This window comes from Pan paniscus, chromosome 9, assembly GCF_029289425.2.
Source record: "Pan paniscus chromosome 9, NHGRI_mPanPan1-v2.0_pri, whole genome shotgun sequence".
NCBI lineage: Eukaryota > Metazoa > Chordata > Mammalia > Primates > Hominidae > Pan > Pan paniscus.
Window position 1 is genome coordinate 111,186,980 of NC_073258.2, and position 23,862 is coordinate 111,210,841.

Here is a 23,862-nt window from a genome sequence, read left to right on the forward strand (position 1 = left end):
TCCCCTCCTATCCAGACCTCATCTTGAATTCCCACGGGTTGTGGGAGGGACCCAGTGGTAGGTAATTGAATCTTGGGGGCAGGTCTTTCCCATGCTGTTCTCCTGACAGTGAATAAGACTCACAATATCTGACAGTTTTATAAGGGGAGGGGGTGTTCCCTGCACAAGCTCTCTGCCTGCTGCCATCCATGTAAGATATGACTTGTTCCTCCTTGCCTTCCGCCAGGATTGTGAGGCTTCCCCAGCCATTGTGGAACTGTAAGTTCATTAAACCCTTTTTCCTGTATAAATTACCCAGTTTCAGGTATGTCTTTATCAGCAGCGTGAAAATGGACTAATACAATTGGTTACGTAGTTGAAGGCACAAAACTGTGGCAGTGTACCTCAGTCTGCAATGGCTGATGTTTATGGGTGCTGAAAATTCATCTTTACCCCTGCCCTGCCCCGCTACCTTTTTTTTTTTCTGTAGGAAAATTATCTCAACTTAAGTTTTAAATTATGTGAAGCTTTGAAGCTTTCAGCACTAGCATCTTTTGTATAAAAAAAGATGATTGGATTTAGATTATCTTCCCTCCCCACCACATCATTTAACATGCCATCTGTTGTTTTTTGACTTAATAATATCCTTTTTTTTTTTTTTTTTTTTTGAGACATAGTTTCGCTCTTTTTGCCCAGGCTGGAATGCAATGGCACGATCTCGGCTCATTGCAACCTCTGCCTCCCTGGTTCAAGTGATTCTCCTGCCTCAGCCTCCTGAGTAGCTGGGATTACAGGTGTCTACCACCACGCCCACCTAATTTTTAAAATATTTTTGGCAGAGACGGGGTTTCACCATGTTGGGCAGGCTGGTTTCGAACTCCTGACCTCAAGTGATCCGCCTGCCTTGGCCTCCCAAAGTGCTAGAATTACAGGTGTGAGCCACTACGCCTGGCCAACAGCTAATGCCCTTTCTGATTGGTGTGAGATGGTATCTCATTGTGGTTTTGATTTGCGTTTCTCTGATGATTAGTGATGTGGAGCATTTTTTTCATGTTTGTTGGCTGCTTGTATGGCTTTTTTTGAGAAGTGTCTGTTCATGTCCTTTGCCTATTTTTTTAATGATGTTGTTTTTTGCTTGTTGATTTAAGTTCCCTATAGATTCTGGATATTAGACCTTTGTTAGATGCATAGTTGGTGAATATTTTCTCCCACTCTGTAGGTTGTCTGTTTACTTTGTTGATAGTTTTTTTTGCTGTCTAGAAGCTCTTTGTTTAATTAGATCCCACTTACCAATTTTTGCTTTTGTTGCAATTGCTTTTGGAGACTTAGCCAAAAATCCTTTGCCAATCCAGTGTCTAGAAGAGTATTTCCTTGATTGTCTTTTTTATAGTTTGAGGTCTTACATTTAAATCTTTGATCCATTTTGGGTTAATTTTTGTATATGGTGAAAGGTAGGGAGTCCAAATTGAGACTTCTGCCTATGGCTAGCCAGGCATCCCAGCACCATTATTGAATACAGAGTCTCTTAAAAAGAGTAAGTGCTGTCCGGGCGCATTGGCTCATGCCTGTAATCCTGGCACTTTGGGAGGCCAAGGCAGGCAGATCACTTGAGGTCAGGAGTTTGAGACTAGCCTGGCCAACATGGTGAAACCCCATCTCTACTAAAAATACAAAAATTAGCCAGGTGTGGTGGCATACACTTGTAGTCCCAGCTACTTGGGAGGCGGAGGTTGCAGTGAGCTGAGATTGTGCCTCTGTATTCCACCCTGGGTGACTGAGCAAGACTGTCTCAAAAAAAAAAAAGAAAATATATGTGTGTGTGTGTGTGTGTATATATACATATATATGTATATATACACACACACATATGTATGTATATACGTACGTATATATGTATGTATACATACGTATGTATATATGTATGTACACATACGTATGTATATACATATGTATATATACGTATATATGTGTATATACGTATATATGTGTGTATATATGTATATATGTATATATGTGTATATGTGTATATATATGTATATATGTATATATATACATGTATATATATATGTGTATATATATATTTGCAGAACAACCTCTGAGCTGCTCCTCTGGGCACACTGCCTATGGGATAGCCGTGCTCCACAAGGAGTCCTACTTCTGCTGCTGCTGTATGCTGCTGCTTCAATGAAAGTTGCTATTTAACACGACCGACCTGCCCTGAATCGTTTCCTGGGCAAAGCTAAGAACCTTCCTGGGCTAAGCCCCAATTTTGGGGCCTGTCTACCCTGCATCAATTCTATATGAATTTTAGAATAGTTTTTTTATAATTCTGTGAAAAATGATGTTGGTAGTTTGATAGGAATAGTGTTGAATCTGTAAATTGCTTTGGGCAGTATTATTTGCTTATTTTTCTGATGAGGTATTGTTTATTTTTATAGGTTAGCAAAAGCTCTTTAAATGTCCTATTTGATAAAAATTGTGAAGATGAAAATTTTAAACATTTATTTAAATGGCTTCCAACTGCTATTTTACATGAAGTTACATATTCTCAAAGTAGTGTAAAATGCTTTTTGTGTAAATAATTTGTGTGGATTGCTTTATATTAATTTCTTCTAAATTAAAACATAAGTATTATGATCTTAATACTTGAAAGTATTCTTTTAAGTTTTTAAAAGTATTTTTTTCTTCATCATTTGTGACTATATATTACAGTACAGTTTTTTTAAACCGCAGGTGACAACTATTACAAGGTCATGAAATCAATTTAGTCACTCCCAACTAGCATTTTAAAGAAATCAAAAAGAACAGAACATATAAAAACATACCACCTTTTGCAAGGGTATTATCTTAGGAAATGTTTATTTAGCTATTTTACAAGTATATATGTACTGGGTCATGATGTAAAATGAAATTTGTACTGTGAGTCACAGTTAAATAAAGTTTTTTCTGAAAGTCATTGGTTGGAATGGAAGAATGTCCTGCCTGGGCTTCTTTCCCAGCTGTATCCCTTTTTCAGCTTTGTGACCTTGGGTTGGGTATCTAACCTACTTATAACTCATCTTTTCATCTGTAAAGCGGGGATAGTATTAATATCTACCTCATAAAGTTGCTGTAAAGATCCAATGAGTAAATCCAAGCAAGTCCTAAATAAATATTAGCTAATATTGTTACCATAGGTATTAATACAGATTCATTGTTCATTATAGCAAATTTTAAAAATACATTTAAAAAGAATTTATCACTTCATATCATCACACAGAGATAAGCACTGAAATAATCTTTTTTCCGAATACCCAAGAAATATAGAAAATTTAATGTAAATTTAAAAATTCTGCTGGTATCATAGAAATTCGCATATTCAGACTCAGAAGAAAAGCTTTAAAGATCAAGTATCCTGACATGTCCACAAATCTTTGTATTTAAACATAAGCTTGAGATAAGTAAGCTAAACTAGATTCACCAAAGACAGAGTTAAGCCTAAGCTTCTTTCTAGAATAAAGATGAGAGAAATGAAATCAGGAAGGGTGCAATGTTATCATTATAAAGAAGAGCTTATTACCACAACATTATGGGGGCAGCTGTTTCATTAATTCCTAAGGCTGAATGCAGGAGCCCATCTAAACACTGAATTTGTCATAAGTCATACAGATGAACACCGTACTCCAAACATGGCTGACCGAAGTACTTAGTTTCTTTACAGTTTCACCCTGGGTGATCTCATCCGTTCTGTGACCTTAAATCCTTTCTAGATATTGGTAAACTCTTAAATTTACATCCTTAGCTCAGACCTCTCCTCTGAGCCCTGATTTACAGATCTAACTTCTTGCTTTACATCACTTCTTGGAAATCTAACATATTTAAAACAGCTTTTGCCTTTTTTCCTCCTGATGAAACCTGTCCTTCCTCGAGTCTTTCCTACCTCAGTAATGAGCACCACCCGGCTGCTCGAACCTGAAACCGTAGAGCACCATTCCTTCCTCTTTCTTCCCAACCTGACATCCAGTCCATCGGCACCTCCTGCCAGTTGTGCCCCCAAGATTCGCCTCCAGCATGTCCTGTTGGCTCCATCCCTACAGTCGGCACGAGGGGCTGGCCAGCCACTGGGCGCCTGGAGCTGTGCTAACCTGCTTCTGCTCTGGAGTTTAACAGCCAGGTAATTTGTCCTAACAGAAATCAGACATGTCAGTCCCCTGATTAAAAGCCATGAGTGGGCCAGGCACAGTGGCTGACGCCTGTAATCACAGCACTTTGGGAGGCCTAGGTGGGCGGATCACAAGGTCACGAGTTTGAGACCAGCCTGGGCAACATGGTGAAAACCCGTCTCTACTAAAAATACAAAAATTAGCCAGGTGTGGTGGCACGCACCTGTAATTTCAGCTACTTGGGGAGGCCAAGGCAGGAGAATTGCTTTAACCCAGGAGTCAGAGGGTGCAGTGAGCCGAGATTGCACCATTGCACTCCAGCCTGGGTTACAGAGTAAGACTCCATCTTGAAAAAAAAAAAAAACCGAGATGGGCGGATCACGAGGTCAAGAGATCGAGACCATCCTGGCCAACATAATGAAACCCCGTCTCTACTAAAAATACAAAAAAAAAAAAAAAAACCCAGCTGGGCATGGTGGTGCATGTCTGTAATCCCAGCTACTTGGGAGGCTGAGGCAGGAGAATTCCTCGAACCAGGGAGTCGGATGTTGCAGTGAGCCGAGATTGCACCACTGTACTCCAGTCTGGCAGCAAAGTGAGACTCCTTCAAACAAACAAACAAAAAACCATGAGTGTCTTCCTTTGCACATAGGATAAAATCTGTATTCCCAGCCGTAAAGGGCTCTGCATTATCTGGCCCCATCTGCCACTCTTCCTCTTTTTTGTTTTTTTCTCATTGTTCTTTGTCTCACTTTGGTGATACTGGCCTTTTCTCAAGAGCTTGAACTCACCCAAAATTCCTACCTTTGAGACTTTGTATATACTTTACCCTCTCCCTGAGACACATCCCTCTCTCTCCCATCCCCAAAATTTAGCTTTTCATCTATCAAATCTCAATTTATGTACTTCCTTAGCGAGGCTTTGCCCAGCCACCCAGTCCAAAGTAGTGGTTCTCTTGTTACCCTGAACCCATTATTCTCCTTCTCAGCATCTTGTTCACTTGTTTTATAGTATTTGTCACAGTTTAGTGATTATGTATTTCTTGTGTATCTTTCCCAATAGACTGCGATGAGGGATAAAGTCATTCCTGTTTAATTCCTCATTGTATATGAAATGAAGTAATAAGTGAACACATGAATAAAAAGGGACAGTCATAAATTTTGGAAACAGTTCAAACTTATAAACATTCTCATTGCCAACTTTTATATTAATATAGATCTTTTGGATGATGCAGGTACCTGTTTTCAGAGTGTATCATAATATTCTGTCACTAGGGGGCAGTTACACACCCGAGATTCAACTTACCTAGTTTACTCTCAAGACATTTTTTTTCTGCAGTATTACCTATTTTCTTCATGTGTCTGTTTTGAGGGAAATTATACAAATTGGAAGATCCTGATTGTGTTTGTATAAGTTTATATTTATTCCCCTCATGCTTGAGTCCCTATTGATATAATGTATTTCTGACTACGCTAGATCAATCTTTAATCTAGAAAATTAGATTTTATGTTTACACATAATTTCCGTTTCTAATATATAATATTCCCACACAACCATCCTCTAGATTTTTGTTTGGGAAAGGGGTTAGGTGTCGGGGCAGGCAGTTGTATTGTCAGCATCGTAGTAGATAATACAAAATGATCTTAATGTGAGATGCACACACACAAAACGTCTTTTCCCGTTGGCAAACACTCAAGTTACATGAAAGGAAAGGAGCAGCAGTCTGCAGAGATCTGACTTTCTCTAGGAATTAATTTCACAGCTACAACTTCTGAGGATTTGCCCAAGTACTTACTATCATTATTCCTGTTTTAAAAAAACAAAACTTGGTTCATGAGTTCACCAACCTTGAAATTAGTAAGCATGCTTTACTATTCTTCATGTCATTTTATAAGCATATATTTGAAATTGTGCAGATTAACAGTATTGAGATTCTTACTCTAGCAAAATCAGAAGCATTGTGAAAACCAAAACTGTTGTCAGGAATCCTATAATTTTAAGCTGGCAGGCTGTGTGAGTTGTAAATTTTACATTTGTTACTGCAGCTAAAGATGGACCATTTTAGCTAATAAACAAACCCCTGCCATCCTTTGTCAGCACCATGTGAACCATGCTGTTTATAGACATCTGAATATCTGTATGATTTTCTTGATTATGGTGATGATATTTTAAACTGTGGTTATAATTTAAAATCATTTTTAAAGCCTGTATCAGTTTCAGCCAAGCATTAAGTGCTAATACTGAAAAATGTATCTGAAAATGAGTTATTTTGGAATAGAGGTTAGATAGAACAAAATGTTAGGAAGAAAGCCAAAAACCTGTCGTGATACATACTACTGTTAATTTAGGAGAAAGCACTCTGAATTGTTAGCCAGTATGTAAACAAAATCAAAGCAGTACTAAAATGTATATACTTTTAAGTTCATGAAAATTGTTGTATAACCAAGCCAGGATGGTGGCTAAAATGCTAGCACCAGGGGCTAATATCAGTGTTGCTGTAAGGTGTTCCTAAATCAGGTTATTATCTGTGCTAAGGCATGAAGTATGTTATTATTATTAATTTTAATTGACAGATCATAATTGTATTTATGGGGTAGGTACAGTGTGATGTTTTGATACATGTATACAATGTGGAATGATTAACTTAAGCTAATAAACATATCCTTCACCTCACTTATTTTTTGTGATGAGACATCTGAAATTTACTGTTGGTAACTTTTGAAATACACAATACATTATTATTAACTGTAGTCACCATGCTGTTGCTATAGATTTTTTAAAATTAATTTTTTATAATATTTTGAGACAGAGTCTCACTCTGTCACTCAGGCTGGAGTGCAGTGGCATGATGTTGGCTCACTGTAGCCTCCACCTCCTGGGTTGAAGTGATTCTTGTGCCTCAGCCTTCCTAATAGCTGGGATTATAGGTGAGCACCACCACACCCGGCTAATTTTTGTATTTTTAGTAAAGATGGGGTTTCACCATGTTGGCCAGGCTGGTCTCAAATACCTGACCTCAAATAGTTTGCCTGCCTTGGCCTCCCAAAGTACTGGGATTACAGGCATGAGCCACTGTGCTTGGCCTGTGCTAGAGATCTTAAACACAAATTCCTCCTAACTGAAACTTTGTAGCCTTCGAACAGCACATGCTCATTTCATTTCCTTACCCCCACTCCCATCTGCTGGTAACTACTGTTGTATTTTCTAAGGCAGTGGCCCCCAACCTTTTTGGCACTAGGGACTGGTTTTGTGGAAGACAAATTTTCCATGGGCAAGGTTGGGGTAGGGATGGATTTGGGATGATTCAAGTGCATTACATTTATTGTGCACTTTATTTCTATTATTATTACACTGTATCATATAATGAAATAATTATACAACTCATCATAAGGTAGAATCAGTGGGAAGCCCTGAGTTTGTTTTCCTGCAACTAGATCTAGGTCCCATCTGGAGGTGATGGGAGACAGTAACAGATCATCAGGCATTAGATTCTCATAAGGAGGGTGCACCCTAGATCCCCCACATGCACAGTTCACAGTAGGGTTCTCATCCTATGAGAATCTAATGCAGCTGCTTATCTGACAGAGGTGGAGCTCAGACGGTAATGTGAGCGATGGGGAGCAGTTGTAAATACAGATGAAGCTTCCCTCGCTTGCCCTCTGCTCACCTGCTGTGTGGCCTGTGGCCTGGGACTGCTGTAAGACATGATGTATTTTTGGTTATTTGAAAGGTGGACATAGTAATGAAAAGAATTTTACTTCAAACGTTTGTTCTACTTAAGTATATTTTAAAACAAAAATGTTTGAGGATTTTAGATTTTTAAACTTTAGGAATCCACTTTTCTATTTTGTTTCTTTGAGAAAATAATTCTTGAAATATGAGACTTGTACAATTTTCAAAATCTTTGAGAATGCGTTTCTCATAAAACATGATCACTTTGTGTTTACATATATGTGTATATCCATGTATATATACACATGTACATACATGTATACACATAGACATACACATTTTCCCTATTCATTTACTTTTATATAGCCAACCACTTATAAAGACACTAAAAGCTGACAGCCACCAATATTACTCTGGGGCTGTGTATATAATAAGTTATATAATTTTTGCACCTCATTCCTTCATATACATCATATATTAGTATACCCATATTGTGATCAGCTGCAAGTTTTAGCCTTGTAGTTGTTGTTTGTTACTTTTATATCCTTTATTCTTTTATAGTTTTATAGATTATCTTCCACTGTTTATTTTGTAGGGTTCTCTGTGTATATGAAAAGCCAAAAAAAAAAAAAAAGCTCCCCATTTTGTGAATAGCTTTTGTTTCCATAATCTATTTTCAGATCAGCTGCTTGTTATTTGGAATTTGTTTTCCCATAAAAAATAATGTTGGCTAAATTTTTGAGCCAACACACAGAACCTATTTCTTCACAACTGACTTAATCACCATTTGTAGCTTGTTTTTTGGGATAAAATGCATTGCACCTTCTAACGCTTGTAATTGTAGCTGCTGCTGCTTTTCTTCTACTTTTTTAAAGAGACAAGGTCTCATGCCAGTCAGAATGGTGATTATTAAAAAGTCAAGAAACAACAGATGTGGTGAGGTTACAGAGAAATATGAACACTTTTACACTGTTGGTGGGAATGTAAATTAGTTCAACCATTGTGGAAAACAGTGTGGTGATTCCTCCAAGATTTAGAACTGGAAATACAATTTGACCCAGCAATCTCATTACTGGATATATACCCAAAGGAATATAAATCATTCTGTTATAAAGATACATGCACGTATATGTTCATTGTAGCACTATTCGCAATAGCGAAGACATAGAATCAACCCAAATGCCAATCAATGATAGGCTGGATAAAGAAAATGTACATATACACCATGGAATACTATGCAGCCATAGAAGGAACAAGATCATGTCCTTTGGAGGGACATGGATGGAGCTGGAAGCCATTATCCTCAGCAAACTAATGCAGAAACAGAAAACCAAATACCACATGTTCTCACTTACGTATACCACATTTTCTTTATCTCTTTATCACTTGAGAGATATTTGGGTTGTTTCCACCTCTTGGCAATGGCCAACTGGTTTTTGACAAAGGTGCAAAGCAATTAGTGAAGAAAGGGTATTCTTTTCAACAAATGATGTTGAATCAGTTGGATATTCATGTGGGAAAAAAAGGTGCATCAACCTAAACCTCACATCTTATAAAAACATTAATGCAAAATTGACTTAGATCTAAATGTAGAACTTAGAACTGTAAACTCCTAAAAGAAAGAACAAGAAAAAATCTTTAGGACCTGTGGGTAGGTAGGCAGAGAATTCTTAGACATGACTGGAAAAGAATTTATATATAAATTCTTATATATAAGAAAAATAAATTAGAGTTCATCAAAATTAAAAACTTTTGTTCTTCCAAAGACACTGTTAAGGGACTGAAAAGCCAAACTACAGACTGGGAGAAAATACTTGTAAATCACATATCCAGTGAAAGGACTTATATCCCGACTATGTAAAAAGCTCTCCAAACTTAACAGTAAGAAAACAACACAATTAAAAAATGGGCAAAAGATATGAACAGACACTTCACCAAGGAGAATTTAGAGATGGCAAATAAGCTCATAAAAAGATTGAGGGGCATCTGCACCTGAACTTGTATGTGTGAACGACTTTGTGTTGTTTAGAGTTTCTCCTAGAGGCACAAGAGACTAATGGCGATGTCATACTCCCAAGTGGCTTTGGGAAAAAAATGAGGCAAAGTTAAAAAAAAAAAAAATATTTTAAACCTTTAATTTCTTGGAGAAAATGTGAATGAAAGTCACAATGTGACACCACCAGATACCTACTGGAAACAAACCATGGGACATTCAAACAGTGGAATGCTTCTTAGCAATGAAAGGGAGCAAACTATAGATACATGCAACACATTGGATGAATCTCAAAGGCATTGTGTTGAGTGAAAGAAGCCAGTTTCAGTCAAACACTGTATGATTCTATTTATATGAACATTCTGGAAAAGACTAAACCACAGTGATAGAGAACAGATCAGTGGTTACCAGGGGTTAGGGATGAGGTAGACTGTGACAACAAAGCAACAGCAAAAGGGAATTAAAAGTTTTAGGCTGAGGAAGCTGCTCTGTACCCTCAGTGTGGTGGTGGTTACACAAGTCTATACATACATTAAAACTCATAGAACTGGCCAGGTGCGGTGGCTCACGCCTGTAACCTCAGCACTTTGGGAGGCTGAGGCAGGCAGATCACCTGAGGTCAGGAGTTTGAGACCAGCCTGGACAACATGGTGAAACCCCGTCTCTGCTAAAAATACAAAAATTAGCCAGGCATGGTGGCTCATGCCTGTAATCCCAGCTACTCCAGGAGGCTGAGGCAGGAGAATCACTTGAACCCGGGAGGCGGAGGTTGCCGTGAGCCGAGATTGCACCATTACACTCCAGTCCAGGCAACAAGAGTAAGACTCTGTCTGAAAAAACAAACAAACAAAACAAAACAAAAAACCTCATAGAACTGAACACTGAAAGAGATAACTAGTAATTGGAGGACATAGCTATCATGAAATTGGCAATATTTTATGAGATAAAGAAAACAGAAGAGGAGTAACTTTTTTTTTTTTTTCTTAAATAGCCTCTTGTTCTTCTTACAGTTTTAGGCTCTTTTTTATACCCAAATATTTACCTTATTTTTGCAGGGTTTTTTTTTTCCTCCTAAATACCCTTTTTGGTTAGGTGTCTCCGATATTCTCTAAAATTCTTTAATTTTTAATAAACCGTATAGGTTAAATCTCAAAACAAACTCTAGAAAACTACTCATCTGTCTTCTTATGGATTTTTGCAAGATTGAAAGTTTCTTTTTACTTTTTTATTTTTTTAATTTTTCTTTGAGCCCTGACCATGGCAAGGACAGAATAGTTCATAAGTGCTATCCATGGGGTCTTGGAAACCCTTGCTACAGATCGTTTCTGTAGTGATAGTTGTTCTAACCCAATCTGACCGTTAGCTTTCTCTGGTTTAGTGTTAGCTCTCTCACATAGGCTGGTTTCATTCTGAGTCTTATAGTTTCTGTTATATTTGAACTTCTTCCTAGTCCAAAGAATAACAAAGGATAAATTGTTGGCAAGTTTTTATGGCAGAAAAGGTTCGAAAAGGACCATAAAATAGTGAGGGATCATGAATGTGATGTGTTCATTTAAAGAATAAATACGGGACTAGAATGTATAATGGGAACTTAGTGTGTAGGCACCAAAAGTTAATCTGAAAATATTCAGCATTTTTCAAATTCTTATTAGAATAGTCTCTTCAGCGCTGAGCTTAGCAACTTAAGCAAGATGTGGAAATAATTGCCAAGGTTCCTGAGAAGAGCCATGAAAATTTAAATAAGAGAATAGAATAATACCTTTAGGAGAAAGTTAAAAGAACTGAAGCTTCCTAGGGAAGAGGGGGAGAGTTTGAAGCCTATGAACAGCTAGAACAGGTTGGTAACTCTTCATTTCGACTGGCTACTGGTACAAAAAGCAATGTCCTTTGTTTTTCAGGAGGGATTTATTGGCATATGAGCCTTTTCTCTCCATTTAATGTATAAGTAAGGCAACTTACATTATTGTATGGCAGTACAATAATTATTAGTTGCCTACAGCATTGGGAAACTTAAGTCGAAGTCGTAACTCATCTCTAACTAGTGGTATGACCTTAGTCCATTTCTTTAACTTCTGGGGCTTAATTCTTAATTCCTCTTATGTTTACAAATAAAGTTGAATTACTCTAAGAGTTTCTGTAACTTTGGATAATAATAATAATGTTTACCAACACTTACATAGTACATACTATCTGCCAGTCATGGTTGCCAGTATATATATTCATATATATTAAGTATACAGTCATGTGTAATTCTTGGAACTACTATGTGAGGTTAGTATAGTTACTCTTGAGGAAACTGAGACATGGAAGGTAAAGTAGCCCAAGGTGACAGGGTTAGTAAAAAGGAAAGCTGTGGTTGAAGGGAGGAAGTCTGGCTAACAGCCCATGCCCCTAACTCTGAACTTCACTATATGGTCTCCCTCTCCCATAATTCTATTATTGCTTTGAATTGGATTTAATAAAAGTGAAGATTTAGAGAAACTTCACAATGGTGTTTTTTTGTTTTTGTTTTTGTTTTGTTTTGTTTTGAGATGGAGTCTCCCTCTGTCGCCCAGGCTGTAGTGCAGTGGGGCAATCTCGGCTCACTGCATCCTCTGCTTCCCAGGTTCAAGTGATTCTTCTGCCTCAGCCTCCCGAGTAGCTGGGATTACAGTTGTGCACCACTACACCCAGCTAGTTTTTGTATTTTTAGTAGAGACAGGGTTTCACTACGTTAGCCAGGCCGGTCTCGAACCTCACGTGATCCATCTGCCTCGGCCTCCCGAAGTGCTGGGATTACAGGTGTGAGCCACTGTGCCCGGCCTGTTTTTTTTTTTCCTTACGGTAAAATATAAATAATAAATGCTTAAATTATAAGGAAGGAACAACTCTAGTTAAAATGATCCATTCAGAGGAAAATTAAGAAGGTTACTAGTTGTTAACAGTGGTTGTGTATATTTCATATAATATTTAGTGACCAAAAGAGAATATAAATCAAACTGAAGTTACTCTGAGGACTCTATATTCTTTGAAATTGTACAGTGGCTTTAAAAAAAACTGTAAAAACAAACCCGAATCACTGTTTTTAAAGTCAGATTTAAGCAGACTGTGATTCTGCACGCCTCTGTTGTCAGGTCCTCCCCTGGGATACTAATGTGTTCTGGATGCCATATTTTAAGAAAAGCCCAACTGGCCTTAGGGATGGGATTTAGAACTGTGTTATGTAAGAAACAGTGGAAGGACCTAGTGGAAGGACCTGGGGATGCTCAGCTGGGAGAAGGAAGAATGATCTCAAATAAATGAAAAGCTATCCTTTAGAAGGATTAAACTCCATGGGATAGCGTTGGACCAGTAGGTGCTAGTTACAAAGTGGCAGACTTTAGCTTGGTGGAAGCCAGCCAAATGCAAAATTGGCTGACTTATGTGGTGTCGGTTTCTTTGTCAGGAGATTTTCAAGTGAAGGCTGAGTAATACCAGGAAAGGGATGTTACAGAGCAGATTCGTCCTGGTTTAGTTGGACAAGGTGGTGTTTTAGTTCTCTCATCACAGTGTCTGGCGTACGATATGTACTCAGTAAACCACTGTTAAATTAATGACTTAAAAAATGGAACAGGATAAATATTCTGATTATTTAAGACCATAGTGACTTATTTTAAAATGACTTGATTGTGTCCAAATTACAAGGAGAGATTGAGAGGGAAGAACATTTAACTTAATTTAGCTATAGGTTTGATTGCTTTCTAGTTCCTCTTATATACCATAACTTTCATCGCTATTATGTCAGTAATTACTATGTAAGTTTAAAATTGCACACATTTTTATATGTATGCATGTCTCAGCTTATTAACTTGTAAGCTCTCTATTAGGACTATATTTTCATAGGTATTCCTTTACAGCACCAAGCCAGAACCTTTGTGAAATAATATAACGTGAGGGATTTCAAACTCATGCATGTGTGTGCGTGCGCGCGCATGTGGCAGGAGATGGAGGCTTGTTGCCCCTATTCTCTTCATTTTCACCTTTCATTTATGTATTTTTTTTTTTTTTTGAGACAGAGTCTTACTCTGTTACCCCGGCTAGAGTGTAACCTCAGCTCACTGTAACCTCCGCCTCCCGGGTTCAAGTATTTCTTCTGCCTCAGCTTCCCTAGTAGCTGGGACTACAAGTGTGTGCCACCATGCCTGGCTCATTTTTGTCTTAATTTTAGTAAAGACGGGATTTCACCATATTGGCCATGCCGGTCACGAACTCCTGACCTCAAGTGATCTGCCTGCTTTGGCCTCCTAAAGCGCTGGGATTACAGGTGTGAGCCACTGTGCCTGGCCTCACTTGTGTATTCTAATGCTGATTCTAACATTTAGAAGCCTTCACTGAACCAGGTTTGAATCGTCTGATGTAGAAGGGACTATGTTCAGTGTTTGTTGCTTTTGTCAGGTGCATGTGAGGGAACCCTGGCTTGTTCAACCTGTCACCTCATCTTTGAAGATCACATATATGAGAAGTTAGATGCAATCACTGATGAGGAGAATGACATGCTCGATCTGGCATATGGACTAACAGACAGGTAAGATTTTTGGACTGCTTCGATTGTAATAATAATCTGGGAACATAGATGTTTTATTATGTTGTCTATGTAAGGCCAGACCCATAAATGTAATAGTGTTCTACCAGGTTAAATAACACTCACAGATTTTGAGTATCAGATATGTGGCATTTCTCTTTGTTTTCACTGTTCTACAGTTTAGACCTTATGAAATTTTACAAAAGTAAAAAAAAATTAATTGGAAATATAAGTTCTAGATCCTAACACCTCCTCTTTAGTCTCTTTTTACTCCAGGAACTAATATGTATCACAACTGAATGGAGGGGTTAAATCTAATGCTTTTATATTTGATAATTGAACACAATTATAATGGAAAGTTTCACCTATTAGAGAGAACAGAATTTTTAAAGAAACTTAATATATAATAGTAATTATGTTAAAATGAATAGCTCTTTTTCTAAGTGTACCTTAAAGTAATCAGAGCTTATTCTTGTTATTAATTAATAGAGTTACTCTTAAAAGTGGTGAGATTTACAGTAGCAAGTGACATCAAGTGATATCTTATTTTTTTAAAAAATTATCTAGTCTTTCGATTGGAGTCAATGAAGGTAGCTAGCTGATATACTGTTTCAAGGGGTAAGATAATGAGGGCATATTGCTTAATTAAGGTTGGCTTTGTTTAACTCTAGTTTGGTGACCTTAATGACAAATAATTTTTTAAAAATTAAAGATAATAGTAATAATAGTTTTATTTCATGTGTATTATATAGCTACAATTTTGTTATACACTTTTAATATAAACTACCTCATTTAATCCTCACAAACATTTTCAGGTCATTTGTATTTATTTAGAGAAGAAGAATCATTTTGTTCCTTTTATAGTTCATTTCCCTCTTGGTGGATGTGAGACTGATAACCCTGGGAAGAGAAACTGGTGAAATAGTATCTCTTTGGACACCAAAGCAGAGTGGATTGTGGCTACTGTCTGCCTGTCCTCTCACATCTTCAGTGCCGTGTTCTCTATGAGCACCTCCTTTTTTCCCCTTAACGCAGAAACTAAATGCAATGACTGTATTAGTTTGGTTCTGAGAATTGTGTCTCTTAATAAGACAGTTAAATCATAGCTAACTGCTTGCCCTTTTATACAGTTACAATTTGTAGATGCCTGTAATAGATAATATTCTAATTGAAAAGAAAAGGAAAAGGGAGAGCTACAGTTAGATACAAAAGGTCTATAATAAATGTAAGCTAGCAAGAGTATTGATGATAAAATTTCCAAGTTTTACAGCTACACAATAGAGAGCAAGGAATAGCTTTTATGGTGTTTTATAGCTGGTATTCTTAAGTACACAGCATTTTAGTAGAAATACTTTGTGGGAAAGAGTATAATGGATTTCACAGGTAGCATTTACAAAACACATTGACATATTTGGAATGGAAAGAATTTTGCTCAAAGCTAGTAACCACATGTAAACTTATTTTTAGGGTATCAGAAAGTTTCAGAAAAAGAAATAAGGAAATTCAGCCTTTTAGTTCATATACTTACTTTAAATACTATGTAAATGTTGTTAATTTTTAAGCAAAAACACCATCGTTTCTTTTTTTTTTTGAGACAGAGTCTTGCTTTGTCACCCTTGCTGGAGTGCAGTGACATGATCTTGGCTCACTGCAACCTCTGCCTCCCGGGTTCAAGCAATTCTCCTGCCTCAGCCTCCCGAGTAGCTGGGATTACAGGTGCCTGCCACCATGCCCCGCTAATTTTTGTATTTTTAGTAGAGACGGGGTTTCACCATGTTGGCCAGGCTGTCTCGAACTCCTGACCTCATGATCTGCCCACGTTGGCCTCCCAAAGTGCTGGGATTACAGGCGTGAGCCACCGTGCCTGGCTTCAATGTTTTATTGGTTGTCCATAACCTTGATTGTTGATGGATGGATGGACGATACATGGACAGCCTCATTGTTTTTTTCATACTGGTTACCTATCTCCCTTTTCCCATTAAAGGAGCAGCCATGTCTTATTTTACCATTGTATCTCCACTGCCAGATTCACAATAGAGGTCACTAACTGCTTGCGGAATTAATAGTTGATGGAAAGGGAGATTCAGGAATTACCTGTGAGTTTACACTGGATGATTGTCATTGCTCCCTGCCACCAGTTTGCATGGGTAATCTACACAGAGGCCTCAGATTCCTTATATGTAAGATGAGGATAATAATAGTACCTACCTCACAGTATTGCTGTGTGGAGTTAATGAGGAAATATATGTGAAGCTGTCAGAACAGTGCTTGGTGGAGAAAGCGTTCATTAAGTGGTAGTTGTTAGCATTGTAACTACCATCATATCGACTTATCTATTGGGAACTTACTGTAATGCCTAGGCACTTAAGTATTATTTCTAACCTTCAGGGTTAGGCAGTACTATCACCATGTTGTAGGTTGGGAAACAAGGTTTAGTTATCGCGGATTTGCTTAAGGCTGCACAGGTAGTGGGTAACACCCCTGATTTAAATCCAGCTGTGTTGAGCCCCAAAGCCTTTAGTCTTTTACTATTTCAAGCTGCTTCTCTGAGTTGAAAACCAAACCCTAGAACTAAAGTAAACCTAATACCCAGTATATTTTCACCATCAGGGATATGTGGCAAGAGTGACTGGAGAAAATACCTTCCACGTTTGCAGAAATGTCAAAATGTTGTGGGACTCAAAATGTGAAATCAGGGGAGCCTTGTTGTCTGTCTCCTTCTCTAGAAGTATGAGACACTGTCTGTACTGGTGGATCTTGGAGCCAGAGATGTTTAAGGAGGTAGAAGAAGTAGGAGAGCGAGAAACTAGCCACAGAGCGCCACTATCTTATTCTCTAGACTGAGCAGGAGCTTTTTGTTCCGTCTCTTTCTGTGTTCCCATAACAGATTTATTGTTCTTCTGTCACCACACTTGTGGTACCCTGCCATGTTTCACTGATAACTATTTCCATCTCTGTTTCCCTTACTAAAGTAACCGTTCCTTGAAGACAAGCATCATCTTGCTATCTGTATATGAATACCAAAAGTAACCAACAGACTCTCTAGAGCTCCCTGCTGTCTTAATGAATTTGTCCAAATTGGCTTGCCACTTTTTCTCTCTTGCAGACAGAGCTTAATGCATAATTGAGTATTGTGAAGGCTGTTTCCAATTCTACAAATAAAGAACTCTTGGTAGAGGGGATTTTTTTCTATTAGTAATCAGTATTTCTCATGGTTAAGCATACTCCTTTACTCCAAAACTTCCTGGTGGTTCCTCCTTGCTCACCAGAGAAACACAGGCCCCTTAACTGACATTCACAGCTGCCTGTGGCTCTGGCCGCTTTTCTGGCCCATCATTCCCCTTGTCCTTGTTTACGCTGTGCAGCAACCAAGCTAAAACACCCATCTTGCCTTAAATGTGACTTGAGCTTCTTTGCATTGTGTTGCCTTTGCCTCACATACTTTTCTCCTTTATCTTGTACTAAATAGTAAATCCTACCTATCCTCCAAAGCCCGTTGTGGACAACACCTTGTATGGCCAGAAGTAAGGGCTTTCTTCTTAGACCTCTCAGAGCCATTTGGCTTTCTCCCTCGGTGGCATTTGCCACAGTCTCACATGTTAACTATCTGAATGTGTCTCATCTCATCCCTTTGATTGAAAGTTTACTCATTAATACTGGCATTAGCAACCAATCCTCACAGCAGTCCTGTGAGGAATACTCCTGCTCATCTTGAAGATTAGGTTAGGAAACTACCATTTGGTGAGGTTAAGCAAGTTGCCTGTGAACATGGTATATTAAGTGCTGGATTCTGCACTGCTGGTCTCTTTGGCTGTAACTCTGATGCTGTCTCTTTAGTGCATCCCAGTGCCCAGAAAATAAGAGGTGTTCAATAAGAAAGTGTGGAGTTGATTTGCTCTTCCTCATTGACATTTAATATTGTGCCTTTAGGTGCTCAATAAATGCTTCATGAATACATTAATAAAACCAAGACCTGAATATCAGATTTCATCAAATTGAAGACATGTCAATTGTAAGATTAACATTTCTTTTTATATGCCACTAAGGAAGATAAAAGCACTGCTAATTCAAATATGGCACAGTGTTATCACTTAACATATTTTCTGAATATTGAAAGAGTTATTTAGACTTATCTAGACATAGATTTGAATTATATATCACTGCTAAGAAAAGAAAATGGCTGAGTGTGGTGGCTCATGCCTGTTATCCCAACACTTTGGGAGGCTGAGGCGGATAGATCACTTGAGCCCAGGAGGTTGAGACCAGCCTAAGCAACATGGTGAAACCTTGTCTCTACAAAAAATACAAAAATTATTCAAGCATGGTGGTGCATGCCTGTAGTCCCCGCTACTTAGGAGGCTGAGGTGGGAGGATCACCAGGGCCTGGGAGGTAGAGGTTACAGTGAGCTGAAATCATGCCAGTGCACTCCAGCCTGGGTGACAGAGCCAGACCCTGTCTTAAAAAAAAAAAAAAAAAAAAAAGAAGGAAAATAAACACAAAATAAAATTAGTAATCTGCAAAAAAAAAAAAGAAATTATAGTCATTCTTAAAATGACAAATATTTATTCATTCCAAATTTACACCCTGCTTTCTTTCTGTATTATTCTTCATTTTCATTTTGTGGTCTTTTTAGACTATTTTGAAAAGTAGGTAAATTTGACATGTGGTACTTACATACTTTGCATAACTAAGTTGAAGAGACCCCTGTATGAATATTGTCACCAAATCTGTAGCTGTGACATGACCATTACCTGACAGTGTAGCAGTGATTGTAAGATTCCATTGATTTTAAGATGCTTCTTGATTTTCAGAGGTGGTAAAAATTTGAGAAAAAATATGCTCTTATAATTGATGACTTAAGTCTATGTATTTATTCCAGATTTCTTCTTTTAAAGGCTTTAAAAAGTGTAGCTTTCTTTTACAGTCTGTGTGGTTTTAATTATCTAGGAATTGATTAATCATTTTCTTGGCCTTGCTAATAACCTCAGTTCTCCACCATTGTGCCTTCTGATTGTTTCCTTGCTTGTCAGCTCTTTGACCAAAAAGTAGTGGTCTGGTGAAACAGTTAATAGATAATAGGAACCAAAGGGTAAAGTGAAGCTTTGGTACACCAAGTTTATTGTATTCATATTTACCTTTTGTTACTCTCTAGTTGACAGGGTTGGTTATATCTGTTTTGACATAAAGGAAATTTAAAAGGTTAATAAGTTCCCTGACTGCTTTGGGTAAGAAAACATAAAGACTATCTTAAACAACTGCATTGCCTTGTGAATATATATACGTAATACTAAACCATACCTTCCCCCTTTTCCATACAGATCACGGTTGGGCTGCCAAATCTGTTTGACAAAATCTATGGACAATATGACTGTTCGAGTGCCTGAAACAGTGGCCGATGCCAGACAATCCATTGATGTGGGCAAGACCTCCTGAACTAGAACAAATAGGAATATTTTCATGGAATTTTACCTATTTTTATAATTATTATTTCTTAAAGTGATTAAATGAGAACATGGATGAGTGGACTTCGTATTATGACTAGCTTTACTATTTTAATTCACCTTGCATAACTACTGAATTTTGTCATTCTTGAAAGTATGCAATTTTTATTTTGGTTATATTACAAAAATGTCAATCAAATATTAAAAAATAGTTAATGTGATAGAAAAACCTTACATATTTTTTTTCTTATGTTTGTTTAGCGATTTTAGCAAAATGTTTTCATATAATCTCATCTGTTTACCTGGAAGATAGGTTAAGGAAATACATTATTATTCCTGTTTGATGTGGGTGAAGGCAGAGATCTAACCTGGCTTGTTTAGAGCCATACCACTAATTAGAAAATCTGTACTAGAACCTGTGTCTTATTACTATAAGGTATGTGTTCAGACTGAAACTGGAGAAATTATGACTATTTTATTTATAGTAGTAGTTAAATCTGAATGTGTATGGACAAAAATATTTAATTGCTCAGTAAACTGCTTAACTTCAAAGATAGTTATTAACCTTATAAATAAATATTTCAAAATTTTGATTCTGAAGTCTAAGTCTGAACGTAGACATTATAATGCTATCAAAGAAGTTTGATCTCTGTTTTGACTAAACTAGAGGAAAAATGATTGGATGTGTTTATTCTTTTCTAAGCAGAATGGTTTAACTTTGTACTCTTTGAAAAATAATGCTGATTTATAAATCTCTGCCTATAACAGAGTGGAAACCTTATGAATGAATTGTGTTTCTCTGTCCTGAGCTGAAGAAGGGAATGAGCAGACTGACACGTCGCAAAGCCCCAGGTGGCGCCATTCTCTCATGCAAGGATGGGGCTGCAGGGTGAGCAGCGTGGGCTGCAGTGTGTCAGTCCCAGGAGGGAGGGAGTGGTGAGCACCACAGATTACCACGTATGTGTGGAAGACATTCGTATCCTTATCTTTACTATAAATAAATTCGTAAAAGTTAACAAAGGGGTACACAGTATGGTCTTTGGAAATATAATAAAACATCAACTAACTTGGACAAATTGTGAGGAAGAGCAGAACAAATTAGTAGAAAGAGGTTATAAGACAATTGAGTTAGCTTCATGTGTATTATTGCAGCTTGATCATTTATATAAATATTTGTCTAGTACAATGCTTGACATATAGCATTGTGTTATGCCCATTGGGGACACAGGGGTGAACAAGACAAGGAATGCCATCAGGGAATTCACCTTTTATTAGGAAAATGTAAAATATGTATGTATATGCAGATAATTTGCTTGAACTAAACTGACTAGTTCTGCAAAATAAGATTTTAAACTAATTCATATGTTAAAAGTGACTAGGAAGAACTCGAAGTATCATTTGATGCTTAATAACTATTGAGTAGGTTTTTTTTGGGGGGGGGAGGGCGGGACAGGGTCTTACTCTGTCACTCAGGCCAGAGTGCAATAGTATGATCTCGGCTCACTGCAACTTCTGCCTCCCAGTTTCAAGGGATTCTCGGGCCTCAGCCTCCCAAGTAGCTGGTACTACAGGCACGGACCACCATGCCTGGCTAATTTTTGTATTTTTTCTAGGGACAAGGTTTTACCATGTTGCCCAGGCTGGTCTTGAACTTTTGAGCTCAAGTGATCCACCCACCTCAGCCTCCCAAAATGCTGGGATTACAGATGTGAGCCACCGTGCTTGGCCATAACTATTGAATGCTTTCTATGTGGAGAGTGCTTGTCTTAATTTTCTGTTGCTATAATAGAATACCACAGACTGGGTAATTTATAAAGAAAAGAGATTTATCTGGATCATGGTTCTGGAGGCTGGGAGGTCCAAGAGCATGGTACCAGCATCTGCTTGGCATCTGGTGACGGCTTTCTTGCTGCATCATTACATGGTGGAAGGGCAAGAGAATGCGAGTGACAGCAAGAGGGCAAAATGATTATCCTTTTATCAGGAGCCCACTTCTGACATAACTAACCCACACCTGAGATAACGGCATTAATCCATTCATGAGGTCTCTGCTCTTAAAGGAGATCACCTCTTAAAGGACCCACCTTTCAATGCCATTACACTGGCAATTTAATTTCAACATGAGTTTTGGAGGGGACATTCAAACCATAGCAGTGCTATAATTTTAAAGTACTTCAAAGCCAATTTATTCTCTTAATTAGCTTCATTATTCTTGTCTTTGTGTGTGGATTACCTAAACTCTCCTTCCAGAGCTACTTTAATGATTATATTCAACCAAAGCACTCTAAAATTTAGAGTATAAATTGTCTTATATTTCAAATTAGAAAAGTTCAAATGAAGTTTAGTTGTGTTATTTTATAAAAACTTCTAAAATTATTAAATAGAGGATATAATCTATAATTGGTTTGTATAAAGGTGATTTTTCAGTTTGAAAAAATCCTTCTGTATTTGATATATGTGTGTTGTAGGTAAATGTGTTGGTTTATCTATTGCTGCAAAACAAATTACCCCAAAACTTAGTAGCTTAAAACAAGAATCTTGTATTATTTCAGACAGTTCCTGTGAGTCAAGAATTCAGAGTACGGAGCAGGGATAGCTTGTCTCTGCTCCACAATGTATAGGTCTTAAGCTAGATGACTCAAAGGCCAGGTTCTGGAATCATCTTCAGGCATATTCTTCATATGACTGGTGTCTGCTGTTGGCATCAGCTGGGGGGTCTAGGAGAAGATACTGGCTGGAACACCCACACATGGCTTCTCTGTGTGGCCTGGACTTCCTCACAACCTGGCGCCTGGGTTCCAAGGGCAGGCATCCTCAGAAGAGCATGCATGCCAGGCAGAACTGGATCCTCTTAATGAGCTAGTTGTGGAAGTGACACAGTATCACTCCCAACTATTCTTTTCATTAGAAGTGAAGCACTAAGTCTGGCCCATCATCAGAAGGGAAGGGTTTCCAAGTATTTGGAGATATCAGAGTAACTGTTAACTTATTGGCCCCTTATCTCCTGTGAATATTGGCCTTTTAACTAACAGTGTTCTAAACTTAAGAGGAGCTAGCTTTTTCTCTTACATTTGAAAGATTCTTGTGTCTCCTTTATTATGATGGCTCACTTGTTTTATTCTATAACTCCCAACATTTTGCTTCTTGACTATTGATTTAAATGAAAGGAAAAAATAGCGGGCTCTCTTTCAATGCTGTGTAATTTTTTTTTTTTTTTTTACCTTTTGTAGTCATTTTTCCACCAAGAAAGGCATCTTCCTTTGGTATAGAGTTCTATGTAATTATTGGTTATGTGCTAATACTTAATATTGTATTTGGCTTTCACAGATAAAACCAACCTATAATTAAGTAATTCAGAACCACTGAATTTCTTAAGTGAGCTGTTCTAAGGAATTCTAAACCTTTTGCCTTTAACTGTGAAAATACTGTCTAATTTTTCTGTCTCAAAGGACAGCTTTCCAATTTTCTTACTAGCTATTTAAGTATCATATGATGATCCATGTGGTCACTGTAGTGGTCATTCAACAGTTACTAGAATGATTATATTTACTTGAAAAGTTGTTTTCTAGGAGAGACTTCAACTATTCATATGTTTCCCCATCTTTTCTTTTTCTTCTTTTTCACAAATCTTTTAATTGTTTTTCCTTCCTTAAACTACCTGAAATTTTGTGGTAAGCCACATTTTGGATCAGAATTTGTTAGATGGCTTTATTTATAGCACAATTTATTGTTCTATTACCCCAAAAAATAGGAATAATGTATTTTACATTACTAAAACTTTATAAAGTAAATAAACCATAGTAAGACATTCAAACATTACATATAAACTTTGTTTTCTATTAGAGAAATATTGAAGAGTAGAAATATGATCTTGGTTAGGCAATGACAGGATTCTTTTAATGTGTCAGTATGTCACATGATATCAAGTTATTTTTATCAGATTTTTTTCTGTTTATAATTTCTAGAATCTGAAAAATTAGAAAACCAGCTGGCAGGAGGAAGGCATGATCAGTAGCAGGCACAAATACATGTGGCTATAATAGAACAGAAATGGGGAGTTAAAGGATAATTTAAATCTACCAGTAGCAGCTTCC

At 37.5% G+C, this 23,862-nt stretch overlaps 1 protein-coding gene across 2 annotated transcripts in view; it reads left to right on the plus strand.

Annotated features, from left to right (window-relative positions):
• FDX1 (ferredoxin 1) overlaps window positions 1–20,788 on the plus strand; it is a 36,900-nt gene extending 16,112 nt beyond the window's left edge. Inside the window, exons 3-4 of one of the 2 annotated variants that reach the window (XM_034933640.3) lie at window positions 14,200–14,329; window positions 19,646–20,788. In XM_034933640.3, coding sequence (XP_034789531.3) covers window positions 14,200–14,329; window positions 19,646–19,760 — 245 coding nt within the window. In that variant the 3' untranslated portion in view covers window positions 19,761–20,788. Of the gene's footprint in view, window positions 1–2,066; window positions 6,795–14,199; window positions 14,330–19,645 lie in introns of those variants that run through there. The other variant, XM_034933641.3, reaches the window with a different exon arrangement.
• Window positions 20,789–23,862: the final 3,074 nt, after the last annotated feature.